At 40.6% G+C, this 14,255-nt stretch overlaps 1 protein-coding gene across 1 annotated transcript in view; it reads right to left on the bottom strand.

The window, feature by feature from the left end:
* Positions 1-13,184: 13,184 nt before the first annotated feature.
* LOC102255803 (beta-defensin 125) overlaps positions 13,185-14,255 on the bottom strand; it is a 10,192-nt gene continuing 9,121 nt past the window's right edge. Inside the window, exon 2 of the mRNA XM_014543755.1 lies at positions 13,185-13,763. Coding sequence (XP_014399241.1) covers positions 13,393-13,763 — 371 coding nt within the window. The 3' untranslated portion in view covers positions 13,185-13,392. The remainder of the gene's footprint in view (positions 13,764-14,255) is intronic.

Genomic DNA, 14,255 nt, shown 5'->3' with positions numbered 1-14,255 from the left:
CCAAGGAATCTTTTTGGACTGTGGTAGCCACCTGGGACAGCTGAACTACTAGGGCTGCTTGAGCTGACAGGTATCTGGGTTCAGAGAGGCTCATGGAGAGCCTGGAACTGAGGAAGCCAGCTGGAGCCAGTGCAGATACCTGGGTCACTAGTGCTGGTAGATGCCAGGGTGAGTTGGGGCCTGGATTTGCAGGAGTATTCTGGGAGCCTGGTCCTGCCAGAGCTGCCTTAGGCCTGGGAGTCTCCTGAGACCACTAGAGCCAGCAGGCTTCAGAGTGAGGGGAGAGGGGCGTGAGTGGCTCAATTCCTGTGAGCCTGGTGCTGTGGATGATGCCTGGGGCCATGGAGCCTGCAGATGCCGGAGTGAGCTGGGGACCTGGATTCATGGAAGCCCACTGGGAACCTAGTGTCATGGATGCCACCTGGTGCAGTGGGAGCCACCTGAGGCCACGAAAACTGTCCATTTCTTCCTTCAATTCTGTCAATGTTTGCTTCCTATTTAGGAGTTCTTGTTCTGAGGCTCCCATGGGACTATAGTCTCACAAGCTGTGGTGCCCACCACTGCTTTCAGCAGCCTCCAATCTGATGTCCAAATTATGCCCCATTTTCTTCAATTCTCTGAGTCAAACAAGGCAGACACTAGTCCCTCCGGTGGCTTAAACACTACCCAGAATATTGTAAGCAAATTCCACTCTTTCTTTCCATCCTGATGGAAGAGCTGAGAATTGGATGGCTTCCTCTCGATCATGCCATGTTGTACCAAAAAGTAGATGGGGGAAAAGTGAGCAAAAATGCCACAAATGTTCCTAACATTCTTGGGTGTGAATTTTGTTGTTGTTGTTAGGTGTTTGCTTGATTAATGCAGCTTCTTAACTGGTTCTGGAGTTCCTTTTCACAAAGCTACTTTGGTCCACATGTTATTTATTTGGTTTCTTCTGTGAGGGAAATGAGGACCTGAAACTTTCTTGTCTACCATCTTGCTGATGATGTCGCTCCAGATGTCTGAGTCATGTAGACCAGGAACTAAATCTTGGTTCCCTCCTTTACCAATTTGGGGACCTCAGCAGGAAAATGGTATCTCTTTGTGCTTCTGTTTTCTTAATTGAAAAAAAGAAGATATAATGATAGTTTTCATTGAAGTAACATATAAAAATTCTTGACACAAGTGGTGTTAAATGATTGCTAGTAGTTATTGTTTTCTTTCTAAAGGCCTTATTTTTTGAGAAATCCAACTGTTGCTACTAATTAGTGCTGATAGATATGCTAGCTGTATGTCAGGAATTGTATCACTAAAGTGTTTTCAGGCAAAGGCTTGGATACACATGTATATATCTGAGTGACCGGTTCACTTGCCTGTGCATTGATACAGGTTGTGAATATACAACTATGGGTGAGTATTGCAAACACACACGTGTCCATGTAGGGTTTGTGTGTGTTTGTAGATCTTGGAATAAATTGAGTTGTACACATGTCCATGCTATTGTGCCCATTGGTATACAGTACTATTTCTGTGGGAGGCAAGGCACAGAAGGTGTCATGTGTAGTACATGCTTATTATTTCAAAACACAGAGGCACTGATAAACATGTGTATGTCCTAATTTGTAATAAACCTGGCTATCTCGAAAAAGCTGAGCATTGAGAACATATATCTATTCAGGCAAATGGGAACTTGCCCAAGCCTATAGTCATAAACTCTCAGAAAAATGCCTCTATCTAATAACAACAACAATGGGAATAACAACAATTGTAACAACAAAACCTAATGTTTAGTTACCTCTTAATAAGTGTCAGACATTATTCTAAGAACTTACATATATGAACTCATTTAATAATCACAATAACTGAAAGAAGTAGTCTTTTCTTATTATTGCCATTGTACAGATGAGAGCAACAAAGGGACAGAGAGCTGAAGTCACTTGTCCAAAAACTAAGATCTAGCAAGTAACAGAGCTTGGGTTTGAATCTAGATGATTTTGGTTCCATCTCCTGTGCATAGAGTCTAACCATAGCCATATTTTTTCCAGGAAGCATGAAAAGATTATACCCCAGAATTAAGCCAGTGAAATTTGCAATTACGTGTGAGAATAACAAAGGAATGTGCAGAAAGAAATGCAAACAATCAGAAGTTGAATTACATTACTGTGCTGAAAACAACCAAATGTGCTGTGTGGATTCATCTTCAACCATTCTTTCTCCTGTAATTGAGGATTTTAAATTGTTAAAATTTACCACCTCCAGTCAACCTTCGTACTGAAGATTCTCAACCTTTTCCCCTTCTGGAAATCTTCCTGTCAAATATTTTCACTATAAAATTGCATCCAGCCTCCTGTATCTGTCTTTTATTCTATAAAGATTCATGATTGGAGGAGGGAAGTTGGGTGGGAGCCACTGAATTTGGTTAAAGGCTCTAGTCAAGAAAGCAAATAAAATGCTGAGATAGTCCAGTAGACATAGATAATACAGAGGAAGGATAATTATATTTTACCTTGCTTATCACAGAGTGTGAAAAAGACATGGGTAGGCACTTCACAAAATTGGATACTTAAATGGCCACTAAACAAAGAAAAACCAATTAAAACCTCAGTGAGATGTTACTCGGCATATGCTGAAATGGCTGAGCACATGCCAATTCCCTGCGGTGGAGAGGGTGTGGAGGAACTGGCACCCTCATCTGCTAGTAGGTATATAAATGAAAAATTGAACATCTGCTTCACCATACTCACTTTAAGCATATACATAATAAAAGCATATATACATATATCAAATCATCACGTTGTCTATAAAATCATTATTCCTTAAATAATACAAATTTTATTTGTAAAAAGAAAGACAACAAAGTAAATAAAAAGGTCTTTCTGGGTGGAAAAAGGAATGAATATGCATGGCTTAGGGCAAGAAATTTTTATTTTTATATTTAGATGTTGATTACAGAGAATCATAAATCTGGTTTGCAAAAAGAATCTTCCCCACAAAAGGGAAGCTTATTTAAAAAGGGGGAGAGAGCCCAGCTGTGGTGGCTCATCGGTTGAACGTCAACCTACGAATCAGGAGGTCACGGTCCATTCTGGGCGGGGCACATGCCAGGGTTGCAGCTCAATCACTGGTGGGGGACATGCAGGAGGCAGCCAATTGATGATTCTCATCATTGATGTTTCTATGTCTCTCTCCCTCTCCCTTCCTCTCTGAAATATTTAAAAATATTTTTACCGGGGGGTGGGGAGGCAGAGAAACAGATGAATTCCCAAGAACACAAGTTGCTCGTGAGGTCCATGGCGGGAATTGAAAGGGAGACTACCAAGGTGGGCAGGAGATTATCATAAAGGGAGTTTAGAAATGATTCCTTTAATCATTGTACAGCTTTTGAAGGGTTTAAAAGGAAACATTTAAATGTTAGATGGGTTTTAGATATAATCCCCTGGCAACTGTATGGAAAGATTAAAGTGAGTCAGAGTCATAATGGGAGACAAAGAGACCCAGAGGATGCAAGTGTTAGAGTATGTGCACATTAATTTTCTAGGACTGCCATAACAAAAGTACAACAGACTCACTGGTTTAAACAACACATGTATTTTCTCACAATTCTATAGGCTAAAAGTCCAAGATCAGGGTATTGACAGAGTTGGTGTCTTTGGAGGCCTCTCTCTTTGATTTGTAGATGGCCATCTTCTCTGTCTTCATGCGGTTTCCCTTCTGTATGTATTTGTGTCCTCTTCTTATAGGGATGCCAGTCTATTGGATTAGGGCCCACCCTAATGATTCACTTTTAGCATAATTACCTCTTTGAATCCAAATGCAGTCACATTCTTAGGTACTGGTGATTAGACTTCAACATATGAATTTTGAGGGGACACAGTTTAGCCAATAATTATTGGTAAGGAAAGATGGCTGAATTAGAATATACAATAGTAGAGGCAGAGATGGAGAATAGGTGCTATGGAGGCAGTCTTGGAAAGTCGTGGTGGCTGGCATGATGGGGGTCAGTGAGGAACAAAAAGGCATCTAAGGTGTATTTTAGAATTATGATTTGAGTACTTAGATTGAGGCCACTTTCCTGTTTCTCAGTCTCTCTCATATTCCACGTCTTTGCTTTCTGAGGTGGCATCTTTTAAAGTCTCAGGTAGAGAGTAGATTTTCACCATAATTTCAAGAATGAAGAAGGTGTTGAGGTGTGAAAGATATATGGAGTTTATAATCTAGTCCAACATTTCCATTTGGAGGATGGGCAAACTGAGGCCTAGAGTAGTAAGATGATTTTAGTCAGATCCTATTAGTCCATCTGGATTTCCTCTGCACCCTTTTCACTTCTTTAGGACTAAAGACCTGGAGTCATGTTTTCCAAACTCTCTAAGACTCCTGGGTCCCTTTGTGGGCGTAATTTCTCAAGCCAAAAATATATAAAAACTCTTGGTACAAGAACAGGTAGCTTCTAAGGATTTTCTGCAGCCGTTGGTGTGGTCTGGGTTGAAGTTGAACTATTCATTGGAATCACAGTGTCTAGGTAATGTGAGACCTAGACTCTGACCCATTCTCCAGCCATCCCAAGGACATCCTCTTAGGTTTAAGATATAAATATTACTTCACGGTATTGCAGGGGGTAAATGAGAGAATTGATGTAAACGTACTTTGAGAAATAGGCTGAAAAATAAGGAGCTGCAATTATTGTGATGATTTTTGCACATTGTCTTTTGACTGTGTTCAATTTTAGACCTGACTGGCATTGGCCTCGGAACTAAGACTGTCGGCTAAGTGGGTACAACTTCCTCTTCAACTGGAACGCAGGACCATTTATATTTGTGCTTGGATATACCAGTTAGTGCTGGGTTTGTTACTTATTTTAACCACAGGGAGGCTCACAAAGCTTTCTCTTTCACCACACCTTCCACATTAAGGAAGTGGGTTCTGGGTAGGAAGAGTAAAGGGAAGCTTTTCTTTTTTTCTTCCTTCCTTTCTTTCTTGCTCTTTAGTATCTGAATTTTTTTAATTTAAATTCTTTATTGTTTAAAGTATTACATATGTCTCCCCCCGCCCCCTCATTGACCTCTCCCCGGCCGCTCCCACTCAAGGGAAGCTATTCTTACTGCAACAATCATTTTTCACTTTGAGGAACCTTAATGTCTCATTCAGTTATCATGGGTTCAAAGTTTTGCCACGGAACCAGATATCTGTGCCTTTCGGGGCAGGGCATTTAAACTCTCTTAGTTTCCTCTCCTGCAAAAGGGACATAATACATTATACAGGCAGATAATGTATATTTTACAGATATTGCTATTTTATTTTTTTATGAATTGAAGGTTTGTGGCAACCACCAGCAAAACAATTAATGACTTGCTGAGGTTCAGATGATGGTTGGCATTTTTTAGTAATAAAGTATTCTTTTAATTAAAAGTATGTACATGGATTTTTAGACGTAATGCTATTGCATAATTAATAGACTGTAATACAGTATAAATGTAACTTTTATATGCACTGGGAAACAAAAAACTTCGTCTCGCTATTGCACCATTCGGCTTGTTTAGGTGGTCGGGAACTGAAACTGCCGTACCTCTGAGGTAACAACGTCATGGAGCAGTTGTTGGACAAAATGAAGTTATATGTGTTAAGTGTTTAGAACAAGGTCTTGCACACAGTAAGTTCTCAGTAAATGCTGAGGGGGGTTGTTTTGTTTTGCTTTTACTACTTCCCCCTCCCATTTGGTTGGGGCAGAAATGGTTGCCTCCTGGTCAGAGGGCATGCCAATCTTTGGACAGCAAAGTGTGATTAGGAGATTAAGGTAAGGGATACATTTTAAGAGTGAGAGCATGAGGCAGAGCCTTGGGCTACACCTTGAGCTAAACGGGCAAAAGAAGATCTCTAGATCTCACTGGCCTATCTCAACAAGCCAGGATGAGACATCAGATTAAAATGTGTGGCCAAGGTGGAATTTGCATTAAGTGTGGAAAACATCCACATTCAGGGACCTAATAGCACCTAGTCAGAGGCTTAGGAATTCAGGATCCAGATCCTATAAAATTATCTCACCATGAGAACCAATATTATTAGGCGTATCCGGACCTAGGACAACCTAGAGATGTTAGGCTACAGAGGACCAGAGAGACAAGATATAATAGCTGAAATGAGCATATTTTCTTTAATGGACCATGTGAGTACCCAACAGTTATCTAAAATCTAAGAACCAGGCAGGTGCCTACACAGTCATTTCACTGACTCATTCTAAGGTCTGTTAAAATTCTTTTGTCACAAGTCTTAAATAGAGAGTTAGTTGCACTTGCCATAGTCTTACATGTCATTTCTTGTTTCTTGGGAAGTCTGATGATTTCTGCTTTTTTACAGGGAGGCAGCAAAATCTGTTCCCCACACATTTTTCTTTCGTCTTCTCATTTTCTTTGCAAGCTATCCTGCATTGGCCAACTGAATAATGGCACTCTTGGAACCATCCATCTATCAAAATAAACAGAAATTAATAAACAAATACATGAAAAAGAGTAAAGACTATTCTACTAAAGATGTTGGTAATTGTAATAATGGTGCATGTAGAATGCCTACTGCTGGTCTTAATGTTTACTAGATAAGATTGGTTATCTCTCTTCCTCCAGTTGGACTTTATTTCTATACTTATGTTTCCATATCCATAATTTTTTCACAGTCTCATCAACTCTGGTTCCTCCTAATCCCCAAATCCAGGGAGTGGGCCTGCACCTTCAATTACCTGTTTCCCCCCTCCCTTCATTATTCACTCAATAGTGACTTATTGGGCACTTACCATGTGCCAGGCACTGTTCAAGTGCCCCAGATGATGCCTAGAGAGGGACTTTGAACACTAAATTATCAATTCATATTGCTGGCCTGCAGGCTAATGTTCTGGATGGTGTAACACTGCCCTTATGTGATTTATTGTTTCTGACTCAGCCCTACCTGGGTCATAAAACATAAAAGGCTGACCCACATCCCCAGCACACTGAGTTCAGTTGAGATACCATAGTATTTTGGCTTAAATGACAGATTCCCTCTACTTCTTCTTCCCCAGACACCCCTCCTGGTAGAGAATTTCCATTTCTTGCTTTCTCACCAGGATGTTCAGACTAGAAAAATCAGAGTCAAGACGACTCTGATTCCATGAATCAATGTGCAGATTCATTCTCCAAAGTGTCGTTTGCATTTGCAACTCCTTCGTTTACTCAAGTTGCCCTCACCAGAGTTTAAGGGAGTCTGGAATCAAATCAGGATAAGTTCAGAATTACCTTCCTTTGCTTTTAGAACAACTGAGTGATTGGCAAAGACTTTCAGTTTGAAAAGCTGATCCAAGAGAAGAGGCAACTTCCAACAGCAATGACCCAAAGGAAAACCATGGAATTAAAAATCACAAACTTTAGAATCACTGGGAAGCCTAAGTGGAAACATTTCTATTAGAAAGTTATTCACCACTTGGCCATGAAACCTGTTGTATTGTTAGAGAGCTCTGGCCATGTTTAATTTGGAATCCAGAATCTTCTGCCCTAACTCCAGCACCACCTTAAACTGTAGATATCCAACACCAACCTACATCTTTTTCACTATATGTTCTAAGACAAGAGCAAGATGCCTCCTCTGATTGCTTCAAAGGAGCATTCAAAGCCAAACAGCAATGGAAAGGTGAAGTAATGGGACTGGTTACTGCAAGAGGTGATTATCAACCGGAAGTGAAATTGAAGTGAAAGGTGCCTGGGATGAGATTCTATGAACATCTGGGCCAAGGATATTAAGAACATGGGGTTGCTTCTGCAGAGAGAAGGGACTTCATACAAGACACCCTGGCTTCTGCTGATATCCACCAGGTTCCCTAATAGGAAGCATCATCATGGTCAGTGACAGACTGCCCTTATTAACGGAGCATACTCATTGTAAGGCTTTTCACCAAATCTCAGTCATCCCTGCGGGCTATCCTAACTCCTACACATGTTCAGTTTTCCAATGATTCTATGAGTAGGACCCCATTCATACTCCCTTTCCCCCCTCTCCATAGTTTAGTTACCTGGGGAAGCCTGAGCCAGAACCACAAGGACAGCTAAAGCCAGGAACAAGAGTTTAATGTATCTTGAGAGGGGTGAGGAATGATCCTGCAGCATACTGAACGTCCTAGGGGAGGTAGATCTTCACTCTGCATTTTATTGGCTTGGGTAGGGCTGAGTCATGGACAATAAATCAGAGAAGAGCACAATGTTTCACCACCCAGAACATCAGCCTGCAGGTCAGCAGTATAAACGGATCATCTAGTGTTTAGAGTCCTTCTCTAGACATCATCTGAGACAGTGAAAGGCATTAGCTGAGTATGTTCAAGTCCTACACAAGTTGTGGCGTTGTGGAGAGAATGGACCCACATTCCAAGGAGCCTTTATTGCTCCTCTTTTTGGGTCATTAACCTCCTTCCTTATGTTCTCACACCCCCTCTCCATCCTTCCTTTTGTCAAAATGCTTATTGATGAATTGGAACTAAGTATTTACTTAGTTCATCTTCCCTATCGGACTATCACCATTGAGGGCAACTTTTAATAGACAGTGAGACGCCCTGACAGTAGGGACCCCTGAACGCTGGGATTTCTGTACATCCAGAGTGTGTATTTAACAACTGTTGAAACCAGTGAATGGATGAATGCATGTATAGTATTCACTCATATCTTGGTAGATCTTAGAATTGGCATGTCTCAGTTGACAAGATGCAGGCCCAGAGAGTAGAAAAATCTTGACTAACGTCACCTTGTGAGTAAGAAAGAAACAAACTGAGAGCCCTCATAATCCAAGTCCTAGTTCAGCTCTTTCCAACTCTGCATTTTCCTCCTTATTTCCTACTCCAACTCTTTAATGTTAGCTGCTTCTGGGCCTTTCTTGGACTCCAGCCTCAAAGAATCGAGCAAAAACATTTCAGGTGGGTTCTCCAACAAAGAGGGTGTGGAAGGGAGCACTGCCTGGGCTCCAGCAGGAAGTTTGTGAGTCCTCTAAATTTTCTTTTTTTTTTCTTTTGGAAAGTAAGTTACATTCTTTTTTTTAAATTTTGTTTTATTGCTTAAAGTATTACAAAGAGTATTATATATGTCTCCTTTTTTTTTCTCCCCTTGACCTTCCCCTGGCCTCCCCTACCACGCAGTGTCTTGTGTCCATTGGTTATGCTTATATGCATGCATACAAGCCCTTTGGTTGACCTCTTACACCCCCACCCAACCCTGCCCAGACTTCCCGCTGTAGTTTGACAGTCTGTTCGATGTTGCTCTGCCTCTGTATCTATTTTTGTTCATAAGTTTATAATGGTCTTTATTATCCATAAATGAGTGAGATCATGTGGTATTTTTCTTTCATTGACTGGCTTATTTCACTTAGCATAATGCTCTCCAGTTCCATCCATGCTGTTGCAAATGGTAAGAGTTCCTTCTTTTTTACAGCAGCATAGTATTCCATTGTGTAGATGTACCATTTTTCTAATCCATTCATTTGCTGATGGGCACTTAGGCTGTTTCCAGATCTTAGCTATGGTAAATTGTGCTGCTATGAACATAGGGGGGCATATATCCTTTCTGATTGGTGTTTCTGTTTTCTTGGGATATATTTTCTGGGCCTATGATCTGTCTTAATTATTTTACTCCTTTTGATGGGTCCAGTACTCTTCTATTCTACTCTCTTCTTCCTACATTCAGCAAGTATTAGGGACAGCATGATGAGATTCAGAAAATCTGTTTTGCCCTTGATATCCTGGTAGTACCTTCTTCAGAAAAACAGTGAGCATGAATCCAGGCACTAAACTCTCACATACATGACCCCTAGGATCCTTGCAGGCTCCCTATAGGCAGATGTGATTTGCTCAAGGTGACACAGTGCTTACGAATGAGGTCTGGGTTCTGACCCAGTTTACCTGTCCTCAGAGCACATGTTCTTTCTATCATCTCAGAGGACTATGCCTGAGTAATGATGGAAAGGGAGGCCTGTTTAACCTGAAAAGTAGTAATGGGCTGAAGAGAGTTATAGTTGCTATCTTCTGAAAGACATGCTCTATGCAGGCCTAGAGGGTAGAATTAAAAGTCGTCGGTGGAGCCTGGCCAGTGTGGCTCAGTGGTTGAGAGTCGACCTATGAACTAAGAGGTTGCCAGTTCAATTCCCGGTCAGGGCACATGCCAGGGTTGTGGGCTTGATCCCCAGTAGGGGGCGTGCAGGAGGCAGCCGATCAATGATTCTCTCTTATCATTAATGTTTCTATCTCTCTCTCCCTCTCCCTTCCTCTCTGAAATATATATATATAAATTTTTTTTAGGTCTTAGGTGGAAATTGCAGGAGGGCAGTTTTAAACTAATTGGAAAGAACTCTGATGACTGGAACCATCTGGAAATGGTTGGACTGTCTGGGAGAAGTGGTGGTTCCTGTGTCCAAATGCTACAAACTGAGTCTGCATGACCACTTCTCTCAGGTTCTTCAGGACTGCTGAACTGGCTGAATATAGATCTTTATGTCAGGCACAGTTGTAGGCATTGGGTCTAAGAGGAGGAGAAGCAACGTCCTGCCATTCTGGTTAATGAGAGAGACAACAAACATATAATGCCACATGGTTACAAGTGCCATAAAGGAAAATAAAAGTAGGGTAAGGAATAGAGAATAATATGGTGTGTGTGTGTGTGTGTGTGTGTTTTGAACAGCTTACTAAAAAAAGAAAAAAGACTCTCTGAGGAAGTGATGTTGAGTAGTAATCTAAATGTACTGAGGCAGATAGCCACATGCATATCTAGAATCTTCTAGGCAGAGAGAGCAGGAAGAGCAAAGGCTCTGAGGGAGGTTAACCCCTCACCAGGAACGTATGAAAGATTCTCCTCATCAACATTTGAATTGTCATGGTTTTTAATTCTAGCTGTTCTAAGATCTATGTAGTAGTATCTCATCCTGGTCTTCATCTGCATTTCTCTAATTGCTAGTGATGTTGAACATTTTTACATGTACGTATTTGCCATTTATATATCCTCTTTGGTGAAATGTCTGTTCATCTGCCCATTTTCTAAGTAAATTATTTTTGAACTGTTGAATTTTGAGAGTTCTTTACATATTCTATATTTGAGTTCTTTGTTATATATGTTTGAGTTTACAAATAATAGCTCTCAGTCTGTTTGTTCGTTTAATCCTTTAAAAAATGTTTTACCTCTTTTTTGTTCTTTCTTTTGTGGTGAAAGTACTTAAGGTCTATTCCTTTACCAAATTTGTAGTATACAGCACAACATTGTTAATTATAGTTACATTGTTGTTCAATGGATCTTCAGAACTTTTTCATCTTGTATAACTCAAACTTGATATCCCTTGACCAACTCCTCATTTCCTCCTCCATAGAGCCCCTGGTAACCACTGTGTACTTTCCACTTCTGTGAGTTTGATTACTGAGATTCCACATATAAATGAGCTCATGCAGTATTTTTCTTTTTTCATCTGGCTTATTTCCCTTAGCATAATTAATGTCTTACAGGTTCATACATGTTGTCATAAGTGGCAGGATTTTCTTTTTTTAAAATGCTGATTAATATCCTCCTGTGTGTATATGGAACATGTTCTTTATCTGTTCATCTGTCAACAGACATTTAGGTTGTTTCCATACATTGGCTATCATGATAAATATTGCAATGAACATAGAAGTGCAAATAACTCTTCAGGATAATGATTTCATTTCATGCAGATATATATCCAGAAGTGAGATTGCTAGATCATACATGGCAGTTCTCTTTTTAATTTATTGGAATAATTGCATGGACATGTTTTCAAATTTTTATTGAGCATTTACTGCGTGCAAGGCACTGGTCTAGCAGCTTGGGACACAGCCATGAGCAAGATTAAGGGATCAGGACTATATGTACATTATGGCAGTTATGATTGGCCATAAATAAATAAACAACTCAGTAATTCAGAAGGAGAGCAAAAAAATATGCAAAATAATTTCCAAGAGTTTAAGTGATAGGAAGAAAATAATACAACTTATGGTAAGGAGTGGTCTCATGGCCAAGGATTATTTCTAAGGATATCACATTTGAGGCAAAGATAAGGAAAAAGAATAATTAATCAACTTTACAAGGCAGATTGGTGGTCTGGGGAGGTTTTTATGGTGAAAGAATGCCTCTGTGAAGAACTGACCTGTGACCTATGTGATGAGGTGTCAGCTACACAAAGAAATGGAGACGAGCAATTTAGGCTGAGGTACATTTGGAAGGTAATTTGTCCCAGTTTGCTGATGACCGTCTTGAGTTGGGTCCTCTAATTTCCAGGATCTGGAAAGATCCTCAGTCCCAGGCACACTTGGATGGTTTGTCTACCTAACGGGAGGTCTGAGATCCATTGAAATATGAGGTCTACTGAAAGATCAGCATTCCGATAGCTAATGTCCAAACCACAGCCATGGTTACTGGCAGCTTGATCTACACAAAAATAAAAAGAATTTTTATTTTGAAACATTTAGGCATCTGAGACTCTGGTTCTTGGAAGCACCTCAGCCTTAGCCCAACAGGTTAATAGTTAATCAACTTTACAATTATTACCTTCTCTGTGATATCAGAGAGCAAACCTGCTGACCCATTAGTTGTCATATAAACAGCACTCGCATGTACATAGGCACACAAACATAGATACCCTACACCTAACTAGTATTCACAGACAAAATGAAGATCTGGAGAGGCATGCTATGAGATCACCATAGCTGGCAGTGGACTTTTGAAAGGAAAGGACATTGGAAAGATAAGTAAACCTTGTGATATAGCTTTTCATTTTATATGTTGTGCTCCCAAGGTAAGTCCCACTGTCATCTCTATCTAGTTAAATCGGTGTTTGTGCTGAATTAGATAGTTTCTAACTCTAGCTGGGTGAGTTCCTAGTTGAAGCCTTAAACAAAATTTGATCTCATGATTCAGACAGGTATTTAAGTCAGAGCTCATAATAAAAGGTGGAAGAATTGGGAAGGGAAGACTGGTCTGGAACTTTTTATGTGCCTTCATAGATTCTTTCATATATGATAGTGGTAGTTCATGCATCATTAAAATCAAAATCTTCATCTCGACCAAAAAGGCAGCTCCACACTGTGGCCTTCATTTGGGGTGAGGGGACAAGGGAAAATTCATAGACACACAAATGTTCACTTGAGGCCAAATATTAGACCATATATTTTAATACATGTGAAAAAGACCAAGAATTTAAGCCCAGTAAAGAGAATCCCTGTTATATACTTCTCTTTCCACATTTCTAATTGTAAGGTAACTTGCTTGGCTCTTGTCTTGGCAGTAGCATTATGTCTGTCTCCATGTCATCCAATCCCCAACAGAATTGTCTCCGGTGAAATAAGATAAGTAGAAGTGGCTTCCTGGATATTATTCCTAATAGTTATCTCTAGTGTCTCGTACCCAAGAGGAAATGTTAGTTAGTTGTACCACCATTTCTCTTAGCAGTAGTAGGTACAGTAGTAGTAGTAGGTGCCAAAACCGGTGGAGAAACTTTCTTCCTGGAAGTTCTGGTCACAGTTACTGAGCTACCTTCACCTGGGTTAACTGTTAGTGCATCATCGGGCCCAGTTCCAGGGGAAGCAGGAAAAACATCCCCAGTAACATCGGTGGGAAAATCTGTAGGGAATAGGGGAGGTGGTGGCTTTCCAGTGTATTCCTCGAAGTTTATGGGAATGCAACAATTTTGCTTGTTCATACAAAGAATTTTGTACCTTTCATTCTGTAAACATCGTCTTCTGCAGTGTCCTACATTATTCTTCCAGCATTGTTTGACTCCCCAGCCAGCTGCAAGGAGTAAATAAGTAGGTCAAGTTTTTAGCTCAACAACATGATAAAGTGTTGTCATTAAAAATATGCCACCAAGGAACCAAGGAAATTGGGGGAGGAGAGACAGGAAGGAGAAGGAGGAAGAAGAGACAGAGAGGGTAGGCATTATAAGAGCTGGTATTTAAAACAAGAAGGCAAGAAGGATAAAAGGAGCCAGCAAGGTACATTGGAGGCAAAGATTATTTCAGGAAGGGACCAGCAAATGTTCAGTCCCTGTGTTGAGAAACTGCATAGTGTCTTTAAGGTATTTGGAGAAGGCTGATCAGTCTGAAGTATCTACACTAATAAAAGAGAAACATGGTAATTAGCGTACGACCGCTAACCTTCCCATTGGCTAATCAGCATATCCTTATGCAAATTAACTGCCAGCCAAGATGGCGGCCAGCAGCCATGCACTGAAGCGAACAGGGGAGGCTTGCTTGCTCCAGTGACTGCGGACTCCAACGTTCC

Source organism: Myotis brandtii, unplaced genomic scaffold (genome assembly GCF_000412655.1).
Source record: "Myotis brandtii unplaced genomic scaffold, ASM41265v1 scaffold3339, whole genome shotgun sequence".
In the NCBI taxonomy this organism is placed as follows: Eukaryota; Metazoa; Chordata; class Mammalia; order Chiroptera; family Vespertilionidae; genus Myotis; species Myotis brandtii.
This window is presented reverse-complemented; position numbering and strand designations above follow the sequence as displayed.